Below are 16,407 nucleotides of genomic sequence, written 5' to 3'. Positions count from 1 at the left end.
TATTATCCATCAATGAAATAGGTCGTGCATACATACACGTCCCCCTAGGAATACATCTCATTTAATCATAGTCCACCAATGTGACACTGTACAATGTAAAACTCATTTTTTCTTTAAGGCTTTTACCAACTCTTTACTTATAGTTTGCCCAATTTGGTGTATTAAAAAGTTCAAGATTATTTTCTGCAGCAGATAAAATCCGCCTCATTCCTTCATCCAAATAGACATAAAAGCTTGTGCTGGGTTGGATCATGGGTTCCATTTTGCCAAAAAATATATAGTAAACTTAATCAGATTATAGACTTGTAGCCAATTCAAAAATTGTTAGGGAGGTGCAAAATTCCAATGGTACTCACAATTCAGAAGTAGTTATGGTAGGGTGTGGAACTGCACTCTATCCCTTTAACCCCTTAAGGACACATGACATGTGTGACATGTCATGATTCCCTTTTATTCCAGAAGTTTGGTCCTTAAGGGGTTAAGCAGTATGTAGCTGGGTGCAACTCAGACAGTCTCAGTACCAGAGACCAAAATGCTGAATAACAAAATAGAAAAGTTGAGGCACTCCAAGGTACAAATCAGGCAATTTTATTGAACCCACTCCATCGCAACGTTTCGACCTACACGGTCTTTGTCAAGCTACTTAGTGCATGTATACATTCATTTTTATAGGAATACAAGTGATTAACAATTAACAAGATCCCATCAAACAATTAGTTACACCTGCTTTTTATATTTGGTTATATAGTTACTTTTTATTGTGATATTTCATATAATACACTTCAACACTTAAAATATAATTATGAACTAGAACTACTCACAGCTTTGGAATCTGTCTATTAACATGTACACTGTCTATCCAAATTCTGTAGACCTTTCTTATATACAACACGTCTCTTTATGTGTGTACATATAACTTTTGGAACACATATACTGATTGTTTATCTTTATCACTTTTATATATGTTCTTTTCTTTTTTTTACATACGTATGTATTCTATATTATATATGTCAGAGAATCAAATATTATCATACTAAAGTTATTAATAGTAATGCTTTGATTCATTTTATTGTTTATTACTGTGATATTTACATTTTAATTTTTTCTAATTCTGTCTCCATATCCCAGGGATGGTGCTGATTGAGAAAGCTTCCAATTGAGTTCATTGACACTCGTGACACAGCTGTTAGCCTTTACTATCAATGTGGCCATTCTGGGGGTTGTATATGGATGTAATTTTAACTAATTGTTTGATGGGATCTTGTTAATTGTTAATCACTTGTATTCCTATAAAAATGAATGTATACATGCACTTAGTAGCTTGACAAAGACCGTGTAGGTCGGAACGTTGCGATGGAGTGGGTTCAATAAAATTGCCTGATTTGTACCTTGGAGTGCCTCGACTTTTCTATTTTGTTATTCAGCATTTTGGTCTCTGGTACTGAGACTGTCTGAGTTGCACCCAGCTACATACTGCTTAAAGGGATAGAGTGCATTTCCACACCCTACCATAACTACAATAATGGCTTTTCGACTGAAATTGCTTATAGCACATTTGAGAATTGCAAATGGTTTTGGAATTTTTTTCATTTTATCCAAAATTTGCTATCAGTACTGCATTTAAATTGTTGTGAAAAACCCCAAGTGCAATGATAACGTCGAATTTACACTTTTGTATAATGGCTGTCAGTTTCATCCCACCTAGATGACATGACTGTTGAGAATGCTGTGAGTGGGTTAGCTATACTGGTTAGTTGTTATTTACATTCTCTGTATGTGTCAGTAGATGGCAGTATTCACACTGACCACTCAAACTGGCCACTTCATCTCCATGTAATGGTCTGGGTGCAGTCATTTAATTAGGGATTATTCTAGCCTCGTTTTGGGGGCGTAAGCATGACGTGGGCCAATCAAAATGTTAAAGGATATTTAAACTTCCCTAGCCCTATCCACTTTGTCCTATCGTGGATTCTGTGTCAGTACCCTTTAGTACGTTCCTTGATCTATTTTGTTTATTTTGGTATTGACCATGGCTTTGTTCTTGACTCTGAATTTATCTTTAACCCTTTCCTGTCTTGTTTGCCCGTGTGACTGATTACCATCTACCTGACCACTTTTAAGCATGTCGGGTCGGTCAGGTAGGAGCAACATTGCTGGGTCATCCCCTTCTGGGGTGAAATTTGCTTGTTGATAGCTGCTTAAAGTGAGATATTGAGGGAGCTCACACGAAGTGCATCTTTCCTCCATGACAGCTAGGCCCTGCCCCCCTGGAAGCTGCATTCTTAGTGAGAGGAGGGACAGTGTAGCTGCTGCTTATTTAATAGGGAAATCGATAGCTAGGCTAGTATATTCAGTGTCCACTACAGTCCTGAAGGACTCATCTGATCTCTGCTGTAAGGACAGCACCCCAAAAAGTCCTTTTTAGGGCTAGAACATCAGTCTGCTTTTTTTTTTTTCTGTGTAATCTAATTGCAGTTTCCTGCCTGCCAGCGTGTGTGTCAGGCTCACAGCGTATACTGTGCCCACTTGCCCAGTGCCACCACTCATATCTGGTGTCACAATAGCTTGCATTTTAAAAAACCAAAAACTTTTTTGACTGTAATATAATAGCAGTCAGTTTCCTTCACACGTGTGACAGGGCACAGTGTCACACCAATGCAACTCATATCTGGTGTAACAGTAGTGTACATTTTAAAAAAAAATAAATACAGGGGGCTTGTTGTCACCTTTCGGGGACCCTTGGTGTTGTACGTGGCTGGGTGGAGGAAGAGACCTTCAATGACATCAGTGAGGACAAGGAACGGGACATGGCTAGCTTGGTATCCAACCTTGTGCAAATGGGGAGTTTGCGGTTGTGCAAATGGACTGTTTGCGGTTGTTTGCGGTGCGTTAAACGGGGAGTTTGGTCTGTCACTGTGAAGTGGGCGTAACCCTTACACTACCTGATCGATACACATCATACCTGATGTTTTAAAGCACGTTATTCCAAACAATTTAGGAATGTTAGGTGATTTATGCCTTTATGGATTAAAACCAGACTCTGCATCAACTATGTCATTTTCCATGGGAGTTTTGCCATGGATCCCCCTCCGGCATGCCACAGTCCAGGTGTTAGTCCCCTTGAAACAACTTTTCCATCACTATTGTGGCCAGAAAGAGTCCCTGTGGGTTTTAAAATTCGCCTGCCTATTGAAGTCTATGGCGGTTCGCCCATTCGCGAACATTTGCGGAAGTTCGCGTTCGGAAAATTTCATGTTCGCGACATCACTACTTATGAATAAACAAAGTCTACAGATCTTATGAAGACCTAGTATCTAGTATGTACCTAAACTAAAAGGCATTGACGAAACATAATTTTATGGCAGGACAGGAGGCTTCATATTTGCAATTTTAACGCCCAAATAGTAGAACCAGAAGCAATATGAGATAGAGGACTGAAATAAAAGGAGAATGGAAAAAACGATTCCCTATACCAAGCAGCAGAGTAGAGAAAATGCAGAAGGGACCCAACGGTTTCCAAAGTTGTTGAGGTGACAGCACCCCGAACCAAATGTGTCCCAGAGGAACTCTCAAGGTCAGCCAATGAGAGGATCCACCAAATCCAACGGGCAAAAATGCAGAAACAGTCCCAAATGGCCGTACGTAGAAATCAACAGCTGTCCATGAGTAGATGGACGAAAGAACCTGGATTTACATGGTCGTGTACAACCTGTCAACAGAGCCATGGCCTATCCGGAGAATAGGGGTACAACACAGAGGAAGAATAGAAATTAAATATGTGTGGAGCAGAAGCCGATGTACTGAATGGCAAGAAGGAAGAAGACACTACGTCGATACCATGACGTCAGAACGTGATGCAATACAAGATGTACTGGGGAAAACCGTAAGCGGAAAAACTGGCGCAAGGCAAGTCCTTATCATCAGGTCATTCCTCAAGGAAATGCAGAACACACGATACCACTAGAATTGAGGAATAGCGAGAGATAGGGCACCTGTAAGGTATACTCCTCCTGGTAGACTGCAGACCAAGAGATCCTTACCAATGCCAGAATCTTGAGAAAAGGCACAGGAGTCGTCCACTAGCTGACATAGGATGTGAATGGCCCCATACGATCCTACCCTGAGAGGGCAACTCAGCCAGACAATGGGGACAGCCATGATAAGGACCGCCATATGGACCCAAACATCTCTCCAGACACCAGTCATTGCAGGCTACCCCTGTAGATCCCACACGGGACATTATGAGACAGGGAGTCGTAGATTGCCTTCCCATGGCAAACTCCAGCAAAAACTGGAAAGCACGGAGGACTCCTCCAAAGTGGTGTGGCCAGGTGAGACGACACTCCCAGGAATTCGGTCTGAAGCAAAGCCCGAAGTATCTTGTAGGTAAACAGGATGCGTACGCCCCGAAGGAGACCAAGCTAGGAAAACGCATCCCTCACCGAGGGTCCGGCAGCCAGCTGGAGAACCGCTCCGTATGGCAGTTCGCACCGAATGTAATCATGCCAGTACTTGAGACCCCGGAGGGTGAGGCACCCAATCATTGGGGTCTCTCCATGGTCGGGTGAAGCCGTCCACCACATGAGTGTCTCGTCCTGCAGACATTCTGTCACAAATGACAACTACTTGTCCAGACGCTATAGATAGCGATCCTACGTGAGATCTGACTGCAGTCTGTAGTGGGCAACCGTTGATAAGTCCAATGCCGGAAGGTAGCAAGCAGTACTACTTTCCCCTGGGGAAGCTGTGAATGGAGAACAAACCTGCAGGTAGTTCCATGCAGTTGGCGTGAAGAGGTCTGTGACGAGACCAATCTCGCCACTGTGCATTGGAGGAGCCAGGTTGCCCGCCTGCTGCCTTTAGACTATGGCCCCATGTTGAAATGCTTGATTTTTCCCTGCAAAGACATGAAAGCTGGGTCATTCGGTGCTTGCCCTGTTTGAGCGGTGATACCACAGATAGCTATGCCATGGAGCCCATTCGTATAATGAAAGACTATGGGAAAGACTTTGGCTCCATGGCAATTGAACTGTATGTGTGTGGTCTGAGCGCCATTCAGTAATAATATGTGCTCAGACCTAAGCTATCTGGGGATATGTTGCATGTCTGTATTTTAGGTAATACATGTAACCTTGTGTATTTTATTGTATTTTACTGTCTTTTTACTGCCATGTGCTTAATGGAGTTTTGCCTCTGTCCTTGGAGATAATTGGATTACTTCCCAATTATCTCCAGGATAGAAGACTCTGTGGAACTGGTTTTGGGCATAAAAGCCATGCTTGGTCACAAAGGACTACGATCTATCTTTTGAACCACTGGACCAATTTGTATGATTTTGACGTATATTTGTATTTGGAGTATGCTGATTCTGAAAATGTTTTATGTGAATGTGATGCATACTTTTAAAGTTTAAAAAAAACGTTTTTTTCTCTGTCTGTGATAATTACATTACCCATTGTGTAAGGTAACTGTATCACAGGCAGAGGGGAGGATTTTGTGTGGGAGTGTCTGAGTGTATTGTATGTGTTTATTGGTTGTTTTCCCAAACTCTGTGGGTGGTACTAATGTGTAAGAACAATAAACCCACAGCTCTGTCTGTTCACTGCTTTACCCTCAACACGGAGCTTTGTCTCGTTCTTTGGGGGATTTACTGTATGCTGTTAGAGACTGATTGCCAAGAGTGTAAGCCGCTTGGGTGCTTTTCCTGTTCAGCTGCTAGCAGCTATTCGTGAGGCTCCAGTTCGGGAGTTTGGAGTGCTACTTGGTATCCTGTTCGGGAGTTTGGGGTTCTGCAGTAGCTGTGCCTGTGCCTCTGGAAGGGGAAGATCTACTAAACGACTGTTAACCCCTTTTATGCCTGGGGGTGCCATTACAAGGTCCCTCCTCCAGACTGAGGTTGGTTGGGGTCCGAGACTCCTAGTTAGGCCAGGTCCCCCTATGTCGGAGTCATCAATTAAGTTTTAGATGAGCTTCGTCCGAAGGTCACATGATTCGGTCGGACCAGGCCAAAGACCCGAGAAAGCGTCATGTTGGAGCGGCTGATAGCACCGGATCCTGGAGGTAAAGGCTTCCATGGCGAATAACAACCGGTCAATCAACCGGGTTGGTCCCCTAAGTGTGACCTGTGGGTTGCGGACCATATGCCTGGTATTTTCCTTGAAGAAGGACATCTTGGTCCTCGGGAGGCGGAGCACCGCCTAGACTGAATATTCCATGAAAGACCAGAAACTGGGTTGACTGGGAGTCATTCAGATTCAATATGTCCATGTTGATGGCGAAATCCATGCAGGTTTCTCTCGTGTCCAGTTGAGGGAGAGAACAAATTGTCCAGGCTGAGCAGCTCGCTGAGGGGATGAGTGCCCTCCGTCTCGAAGTGTTAACAGGCGACATATGCATTGGGAGCATGTAGCGTGGAGATGGGGCGGGAGTCCACTCCACCGCATCCTTCGCCCAGCAGGGCAACTCTTTTGGTCATGCGTATCACTCATGGAACGGTCCAAGGTTCTGCAGGGCACTGTAAGAACAGTAGCTCAATCAGTGGGAGGGGTACCCTCTTTTATGGGAATACCCGGACACTGCAGGTCCAGCAGTGCAGACTGTAGGAGGGGTTCCCCCTCGTTATGATAATAACAGGACATTGCCGGAGCATTAGTGTAGGAAGCAGGAGGGGGTCACCCACAGCATTAATCCTACAGGACGCCGTAATGCCAGCAGGGTACTCATTGGTAGCCATGTTGCCAGAGGGAGGGGGTCACCCAGCCCACAATGGTGTCACACGTCCATTATTATAGACCAGTAGCGGGTAGAGACCCAGAAATATGGACGGGGGGGTCACCTCCTGTAAGAACTGGGCTTTATGTGGGGCCAGTTAGCCCCCCTGAGGGGTAGAACGGTCCATACAGTTAGACGCTGACTCACATCTACAGACCACTCAGGTATTATATTAGGATACACTTTTGAAGTGTATGTATAGTGGAAAAATTTAAGTCCCTTGCAGGAAGGGCAGCAAATGCTAGGCAGGGGAGCTAGGTGCTGAAAACAGGCCATATAATTTTTTATGAGAGAAAGACTGAAGCTTAAGAGAAAGACTCGATTAGCATATATCACATGTGGCATAGTCTTGTTAAACAATGATTTTTAAACAATGATTTTTATTTGAGCAGTAACATGCCCCTGTAAATCTGAGATTCACATTTAAATAGTCAAATAAAAACGTGACAAGTCTACTGCTAAGATAGAGAACATAGTCACATTGCATCAGACATCATAGTAAGCTGCAGTTGTGAGCTGTGAGAGTGCCTGGGACAGATCCTGCTATCCAGGATCTGTTATATATGCAGCATGTGAGACAGGCACAGTAAGTAGGGGGATAGTTGAAAAACTGGGCTCTCTCCCCTGATAGAGGGAGAGGGGAGGCTGGCCACATGGCCAGCAGGGCAGTTCGGTGGGTGAGACCGGGCTGTTTGCAACGCATGGAGCCCATGCGGCTCCGAAAAAATGGCCGGCGCGGCCTACCGTGTGGTGATCGCGCGGCACTGCCACGGTTGAAAAAGCTGCTCAGCAAGCGGCCAGGGGCCGTGGGGAGCAGGTGGGGAATAAGGGAGAAAGGGTGTGGGTGACAGAGCCCAGCAGGGGAACCCGGGGAGGGGAAACAGATTACAGGCCAAAAGCATCAGCGCAGGGACACCCATTCCCCATACAGCAGAGTGAGAAAAACTGCATAAAGTAACCCAGAATAACGATAAATCAATGAGCAGGATCCAGAATCTATCAGATAAATAGCCTAAATACAACAACAGATGTTAACAAGAGCTACAGCAGCTACATAGCATGAAGTGGTATAGGAAATAACACAGAATAAACTGCCTAGCTAAACCCAGCAATAGACTGCCTAGATAAACACAGCAATAGACTGCCTAGATAAACACAGCAATAGACTGCCTAGCTAAACCCAGCAGTAGACTGCCTAGCTAAACCCAGCAGTAGACTGCCTAGATAAACCCAGCAGTAGACTGCCTAGATAAACCCAGCAAACAAACTGCTAAAATAAATTCAGCAATTAAGCTGCCTAAACAAACCTAGTAAATAGACTGTTCAAATAAACAAGCAGCATGTAGGATAAAAAACAACCCAGAGCAGAGACAACTCTGAGTTGGTGAGTGGTCACCTGGAGGCAGCAGCAAAGAAAGAGGAAGTGGAAGAGCCTGCTTAGGGGTTTTATACTACTGTTGCTTTGTTCTGATTGGGTACCTCCGTTGATGGATGCTCCTAGTGCTTCTTGAAGATTCCAAGCACTCTAGCTGACACCACAACCACCACAGGCTGAACCTCTCTTCCTTCAGAGCGAAGCAGGAACAAGCTCTTAAAAGAGCTTAGGAGTGATTATAGCAAGAGAATATGCAGAGCATAGCAATCCCTTGTAGCAGATTCCCCCCAATAAGAGACAGGACTCCAAATTGAGGGTGAAATAGAACTGACTAAAACTTTATTTTACTTGGGACTAGCCCATATGGTCATTACATTAACATTGCTGTGAAAATTTAATAAAATTAAAAACAGTCAAATCATAGCAGGCAACATACAGTGACCGTTTATAACATAATTATATATTTATAAATGGGTGGGGAAGACCATAATTAACACAAAATGTCTCTCCTGCATGCAGAATTAGCGATATGCAAGTCTACCCGAATATGCAAATTACCAGTCTTGCTATTCAGGTAGTGCATATTACTGTTGCTACCAACAGAGGGCACTACACAAGCTCCATAGCCAAATCCACCTAGTTGGTAGCAATCCTCAGCAGTACAGGAGAGCAGGCAATACATCCCAGGGGCCATAGTCACATGGCAGGAGGCTGGCAATCAGTCTTCTCCAATGCCCAGTGGCGAGGCTGGTTCCGCCACAGTTCTGTTAACTGTTTCTTTGCTGCTGGAGGTTTCAGTAAAGAAGGTAAAGCAAATATGAAGCCTCCTGTCCTGCCATAAAATCCTATTTTTCAGAAAGTGTACTTTTTACATTGCAGGGTTAACTCCACCTCTAGTGGCTTTGATACAGCTATTAGAGGAGTTTACGTGGCTCTGACTGAGTAAAACTCACTATAGTATGTATGGACATACAATAGGGTGCATAGAGTACTATAGTACAAAGAAGGGTGGGGTCAGACAATAGCAAGGGCTGATGGGAGATTGAGGAGGGACAGTGTGACCAAAACACAAAAGGAATCTGGGGACCCACACTTAGTGCATGCCTTCCATCCTCAGTGATGGTGACTACCCATCACAAAATCCCCCCCCTCCCCCAAAGGTAGACTAACCAGGTACCAGACCTCCAATCGAGTTAGCCATGTAACAAGTCCTAAAAAGTCAATCCATCCAGGCAGCCTCCTCGACAAAGTTTACAGTTTGTAAGTTTGTCCCGTTCGGGCGCATGAAGCCCTCATAGACAATCAGTCCGTGGAAGTCTGGTTTGGGCAGGCCAGACTGGGCTCCCAGTCACCCTGTGCCCCTAATAGGTACAGGGTGACTTAGACATAAGAGGGGACTTGGAAGTGGAGAAAGGGAGTTCCCAGTAAATCTGGCCTTTATTATTTGCTTAACTGAGGCATGAACAGTGTTTAGAAGATTCACAAGAGGGACAGACACATAGCCCCTTCTGTCATCCTTGAACGTATCTCCCAACTAGGAGGTATGTTTGCAGAGCGGTGGTGCTGGGCGAGCCTTCATGACAAGAGACATGTGTGACTTACAGTTGCTCTGGTTATCCCCACTCAGGGCTGCCAATGTACTGAACTCTACTGAAGCTCTGTCACATGTGCTCAGTGCCCACAATGTTTAACGAGGCGTTCCTGCTGCACTTTCTGTGGAGTTGGTCTCTGGTATCTCCAGATCTGGGATAGTAAAGGGTTAGGAGCACATAATGGTGGCATCATGTCATGTTGGGAAGCGGGGAGGGGGGGGGGGGGGTGGAGTCCTCTCTCCTGCTTTCCCATTATATACCATTTCTCTCTCCTCTCTCTGACAGCACAAGTTATTTTTCAAATCAGACATCTTGGAATGACTGCAAAGAACCCAAAAATATAGCCCTGTGGAACATCACCCTGTTCTCTATCCTCCTTGGTTTGGGGTGCTTGGAATTCCTCCTGTGTGCCATCCAAATCGTCAGTGCCCTGTTTGGTGTGATCTGTGGCGATTGCAGGAAGAAAGGAAAGGTGAGTTGTATTAAATCACTAATATCATTTTTATTGGCCTATCTCATCACTTACTTGTAACTTTATTTTCTTCAGTTTTCATATATGAATTTAGCTTTGCATGGCTTTCTCTCATTCCTTTCAATCAGCAAGCTTCAACATTTAGATTAATTTTGGATCAATAGTTAAGTTGGGCAATTTTCCCAATTTGACCTTTTTTCCTTGCACATTTGCATTTTTCTTGATAAATCTCCTTAATTCCATGTGAATTATCCTCTCTGTGTTATGTATATTTAACCCTTTGAGTGCACAATATGCACCAAAAATTGATGAGAGAATATGAAGTGAATAACAGATTAGACTATTGCTTTAGTTTAATTTATATATTAATGCAATCAATATTGTATTTTGATGTCTATTTCTCTGAATTATTGTTTGAATGTAAATGATATGTGTGATGAAGTGTCCTTCGCCACTTGGGCCTGGAGAGGACTAATTGCCAGCCTCCTGCTATGTGACTATGGCCCCTGTGCTGATAGCTGCATTTTACCCTGCAGAAAGGTTTAGTCGTGAATTTCTGCCAGGGCATTCGGGACTTTCAGTATGTGAGTAATGCTACCCCAGATAGCTATGCCATGGAGCCTATTCGTGTAACGAAAGACTATGGAAAAGACTTTGGCTCCATGGCGATTTAACTGTATGTATGTGATCTGAGCGCCATTCGGTAATAATGTGTGCTCAGATCTAAGCTATCTGGGGAAATGTTGCAGGTATATGTTTTATGTTGTAATTGTAACATTGTATAATTTTATGTCTTTTTGCAACCATGTGGTTAATGGAGTCTTGCCTCTGTCCTGGGAGATAATTTGATTACTTCCCAATTATCTCCAGGATAGAGAGGAGGGATTGTGATGTCACTGTGGTAGTGTTTTGTTTGTATTGTCTGTGATTGGCTAATATCCAATATGTGTCCCATTGTTCCATCAGGTCACCTAGGGGAGTGTTCACCTGGTGGACACTTGCATAAATACTGGGCAGGTAGCCCTCAATAAACCAGACCTACTTGCACCTTTCTTGAAGCCTTGGCTCATGCTTGGGGGAAGGGATAACTACACTCTGGGGATTGCTATAATCACATACTCCCCAGTCAGCTCTTGCAAGAGCTTGTTTTGTTCCTGGTTCCTGCTCTCTGGATTTAGGAGAGGTTCACCCACTGGAAGCTGGATCCTGGCCTTGGATCCAGGGTGGGTGAGAGACGGCGAGACCCCGGCGCAGCTGCATCGCTGGAAGCGGGGTCTGCAGTGCTGATGGTGTCGGTTGGAGTGCTCGGAGTCCTCGGCAAGCGCTAGGAGCATCGATTGGAGGAGGTACTCGGTCGGAGTGCCAGCAATCCGTCACAATATGCATCAATATACTAATTATTAGCTTTTGTGTAATGCCAACAAATTCCACTTTACACTTTTATAAATGGGGAATATAACAACAGATTATACAAACTATTGCCAAGAGAGGCAGTGTAGAGAGAAAACAGAAGAGGACCGAGGACAGCGCCTTGGGGGATTCCAAATGAGACAGGATGAGTTGAGGCAGTTTTACCAGAAATGGAGAACCAGGCTGGTCATTTAATTAAACAGACATTTGGGTAGACAGTTCCAATATGGCGTCAGTGTCCTTCCATCAAGCGTGACCTCTCTGGAGAAGGCTTCCCACAAACTGCAACACTTGCGTATCATTAGACGCACTCATGCGCTGCAGAGCAAATTTAGGACTCTTCTGCCCATTAGAGCATCTTATCAAATCCTCACAACTACCAACAGTATGATAACAGTATCATCCATATCAAAACATCTGGTTACAGGAGACACTACGTAATGTACAAACATCGTTTTGCTAAACTGATTTTTTATTTTTTTTTTAATAAGGTTTTTTATTTGAAAACCTGAGGCAATATAAGTGAGACACTACACAAAATATGACACACTTTATTGTTTTTAAAAACAATAAAATGATGTAAACATTAACGGGACACTCCAGGCATGCAGACCACTTCTGCCCATTGGAGTGGTCTGGGTGCTAACTCCCACAGGGTAGTGCAATAAGGGTATAACCCTGCAGCTGTAAATAGTGCAGTTTTCATAAACTGCCAAAATTACATTGCAGGGTTAACTCCTCCTCTAGTGGCTGTCTACTAGACAGCCACTAGAGGGCACTTCCCGGTCTATAGCACAGGTGCTATAGCGTCGCTGGATGTCCTCAGGCTATGTGAGGACCTCCAGCGTCACTAAAATCCCCATAGGAAAGCATTCAAAGCATTTTCAATGCTTTCCTATGGGGAGGTATAATGCACATGAGCATTAGGTCTAATCCCGCTATCGGCCGCGCATGCGCAATCGGTCTCCCCAGCCGGTTGACGTTGGCGGGGGAGGAGCATGGGTGGACCCTAAACCACTGCCGAGGGACGTCGGCTGTGGTCTCAGGTAAGTCACTGAAGGGGTTTTCACCCCTTAAACAACATGGGATGGGGGGTGGGAGGGAGAGGAAACCTGCAGTGCCAAGAAAACTATTTGTTGAGACAATTGTAGATGTTAGTTTATTCTGTGCTTCAAATATAGCATTTACAAGACGGGACTATAACTAGGGCCTTGGATCTTTTGTTTCTAGCACACATTTTTGTTTTTACAATTATTGCTCTTTATTGCACTTCTATGAGCAAAACCAGGAATAATTAACTGGTATCTGAATGCTATGGGCAATATCTAACAAGACAAAAGTTGGATAATTCTGGCACAAAATGGTACATTTTGAGCAATCATCATGTAAATTTGTGTCTGTATACATTACGTTCATTAAAGGACCACTAAAGTCACCCAGGCCATCTCAGTTCAATGACGTGGCTTGGGTGCAGTATTCCTGTCATTTTTAACTCTCAAATGTAAAACAATGTGTGTTTTTTTTTAGAAACGGCAATGCTTACATTGTTGGGGTCAAGTGTCCCAAAGTGTGAAACGTAGATTCTCTCGACCAGTCCGCGGAACGTAGGATGTCCGATAATGAGGCACCCACTGCGAAGGCTGAGGAAGCAGCTGCTCCTCGTACTGAGTGGACTCCGAAGGAAGCATCTATGCCTGCTAGCGAGAGTATCCAGCGGACCCATCTGGCGAGTGTAGTGGAAGTGATGGGGACGGGTGGTCGAACATATGACACGAGGAGTTGTCCGGTAGGTGGTGTCCGAATTGGAAGCGTAACTTCAACATAACGTCGTAGAGTGGCTAACACGCAGAGCTGTGGATCGGAGTTAAAGAAGGGGTAGAAAACTGTTGAGGAGTCCGATTTCGTGCAACGTGATATGTGGAATGTGACTCCCTCTGAGGAGACCGAGAGAGCATCTATGTCAAACGCCCGAACGTCCGATACCCTGCGGAAGGACACCAGGCAGAGCAGAATCGTTAGTTTTGCTGAGAGTTGTCGAAGTAAGAGTCTATCATTGGTCGGCCATTCCCTGAGGAAGCGTAGGACTACCTCGACATCCCAGAGTCATGAATATTTAGGTTCGGGGGGTCGTTGTAGACGGATGCCCCTGAGAAGTCGACATACCAGCGGGTCTTTACCCACTGGGGTCCCTATTATGGAGACGTGGGCCGCCGAGATGGCGGAACGGACCACATTAATCGACCTGTATGATCGTCCTGTAGAGAACAGATGGGTCAGGTAGTTCAAAATGGAGGGGATAGAGGCCGTAAATGAATCGAGGTTCTGTTCCATGCACCAATCGGACCAGGAATTCCAAGCGGATAAGTAGGATCTTCTGGTTCCTGGAGCCCATGAGTCCCATAGGAGGTCCTTAGCAGCCTGCGATAGTTCGCCGACTTGCCAGGCACCCCGGAAAGTGTCCAGGCCACCAGATGGAGTCGGTTGGCCAGGATCAGTGGGTGGGGGCTCCCTTTCGGATCCCTGAGGGTATACTGGTGTGAAGGTAGTAGGAGGGGATCATGCTAAGATAGGGCTAGGAGGTCTGGAAACCATGGTTGTCCCGTCCATAGAGGTGGGATGAGTAGAAGAGATACTCGTTGTCGTCTTAGGTAGTGTATGGTCCTTGCTATCATTGCGAATGGGGGAAAAGCGTATGCCCCCGTGGTCGGCCATGGTTGGAGGAATGCATCCATCGCTTTGCTCTCCGGGTCCGTTAGCCAGCTGAAATATGTCTGTGTTTGCCTGTTGTTGTGAGACGCAAAGAGGTCTAGGTGAAATGGACCTCGATGTTGTTGTAGACTTTGGAATATTTGGGGATCCAGTTTCCAATCGCTGGTTTCCCTCCAGTGTCGCGAAAACCAGTCCGTCGTGAGGTTCGTGTCTCCCGGGAGGTATTCCGCTTTGAGGGAGATGTTGCGGGGTAGGCAGAAGTCGAAAATCTCCTTCGTTATTTCTGACAAAATCCGGGATCGTGTCCCGCCCAGGCGGTTGATGTAGCGGACTGCTGAGATGTTGTCCATCCGTAGAAGGATGCAGCAGTCCGTCTTTTCTTTTGCGAGGCTGCGGATGGCAAAGGATCCTGCCAGGAGTTCCAGGCAGTTTATGTGCATGTGGAGGTCCTGGGAGGTCCAGGCTCCGCCCGTTGATGTACCGTTGCTTGTGGCGCCCCAACCCCAGAGGCTGGCGTCCGATTCCAGGACGATGTCGGGTGTGCTCCCAAAGATGGTGCGACCGTTCCATGCTTCCATGCTGTCTAGCCACCAGCTGAGTTCTTCTCTGATCTCCTCTGTTACTGGAATCGGATGGTCGTAAGATGGGTTTTGCCTGAGGAAAGAAGCTTTGAGGCATTGCATCGCTCTGTAGTGAAGTGGGCCCGGGAAGATGGCTTGTATAGAAGCTGAGAGAGTCCCACTATTCAAGCGAGGGCGCGGAGTGGAATGATGTGGGCGCAAATAGTCTTGCGCAGTTCTTTGCGAATGTTGGAGATCTTTGACGCCGGTAGTCTTAGGGTGCTTGTGGTGGAGTCTATCTCGAATCCGAGGAATTGTACTGTTTGAGATGGTGTCATGGCTGACTTGTGGAAATTCACTATAAAACCCAGGGATGATAGGAGGTCTGTGGCGTAGCCTGTGTGTTGTATCAGTCTGGACTTGTCGGAGCAGAACAGTAGGAGGTCGTCCAGGTAAATGATGCACCGAATTCCTTGCGCTCGAAGATGAGCGACCACGGGCTTCAGTAGTTTGGTGAAGCACCATGGGGCTGAGCTGAGGCCGAATGGGAGGCATGTGAATTGCCAAGGGTGGCCTTGCCAGTGGAATCGCAGGAATTGTCGACAGGAATGGTGGACGGGTACTGAAAAGAGGTCCTTTAGGTCCAGTCTTGTGAACCAATCTTTGTCTTGTAACAGATCTCTCAGGAGGGGTATGCCTTCCATCTTGAAATGCCTGTACGTAACATATTCGTTGAGTCTTTTTAAGTTTATGACGGGGCGAAAGTCTCCCATTTTCTTCTTCACCAAGAATATGTTGCTGAAGAAACCTCGTGGTCCGGAGGTGGGTTCGATCACGCCTTTCGCTTGTAGTGCTTGTAGCTCCTTGTGAATGAGCTCGGTGTCCTCTGTTGAACATCTGATGGGTTGTGGAGCGACCGTCTGTTGTGGGCGGTTCGTGAAGTCGATGATGTAGCCCTGCACTGTTTGCAGGATCCAGCTGTCTGTGGAAATGGTTCGCCATTCCTGAAAGAAAAGGGAGATGCAACCTGCAATATGAGGGGAAAGGCAATGAGTTAGGTGAGTGCTTACCTGTGGAAAAACGTGCTCTGCCGCGGGTACGTGGCCCACGTCCTCTGTCCGCCCCTCTGGTGTAAGAGAATTGTTGTGACAATAAAACAGTATAATATATATGTATAAAGGAAGAGCCCAAAATCTCTGACCTGTCTGCGATGGAGCAGTAAAGAAAGAGGAGGAGGAGCGTATTTCCTGGGAATACCTTACTCCCTATTGCATTTTTGATTGGTTAAACGTTTACTTTCTTTACTGCTGTGGAGTTTAGTAAAGAGAGATATGCAAAAAAGGAAGCCTCCTGTCATGTGATAAAATTGAGCATGATCTATACACCAAAACTACTTCATTATGCTAAAGTTTTTTCTGGTGACTATAGTGTCCCTATAAGCACATGTGGTATGATAAGAAAGATTTAAATTTAAAGGGACACTCCAGACCCACAAAGCACTTTAGTTTGCTTAAAAGC

The 16,407-nt window shown here is 45.4% G+C and overlaps 1 protein-coding gene across 1 annotated transcript in view; it reads left to right on the top strand.

Moving 5' to 3' along the window:
• Nucleotides 1–9,934: 9,934 nt before the first annotated feature.
• The window catches only part of LOC134601935 (vitelline membrane outer layer protein 1 homolog), a 39,048-nt gene continuing 32,575 nt past the window's right edge, over nt 9,935–16,407 (top strand). The window contains exon 1 of the mRNA XM_063446441.1: nt 9,935–10,210. Coding sequence (XP_063302511.1) covers nt 9,935–10,210 — 276 coding nt within the window. The remainder of the gene's footprint in view (nt 10,211–16,407) is intronic.

This window comes from Pelobates fuscus, chromosome 3, assembly GCF_036172605.1.
Source record: "Pelobates fuscus isolate aPelFus1 chromosome 3, aPelFus1.pri, whole genome shotgun sequence".
NCBI classification, from domain to species: domain Eukaryota; kingdom Metazoa; phylum Chordata; class Amphibia; order Anura; family Pelobatidae; genus Pelobates; species Pelobates fuscus.
Note: the sequence above shows the minus strand (reverse complement) of the source record. Positions and strands in the feature narration are given on the sequence as shown.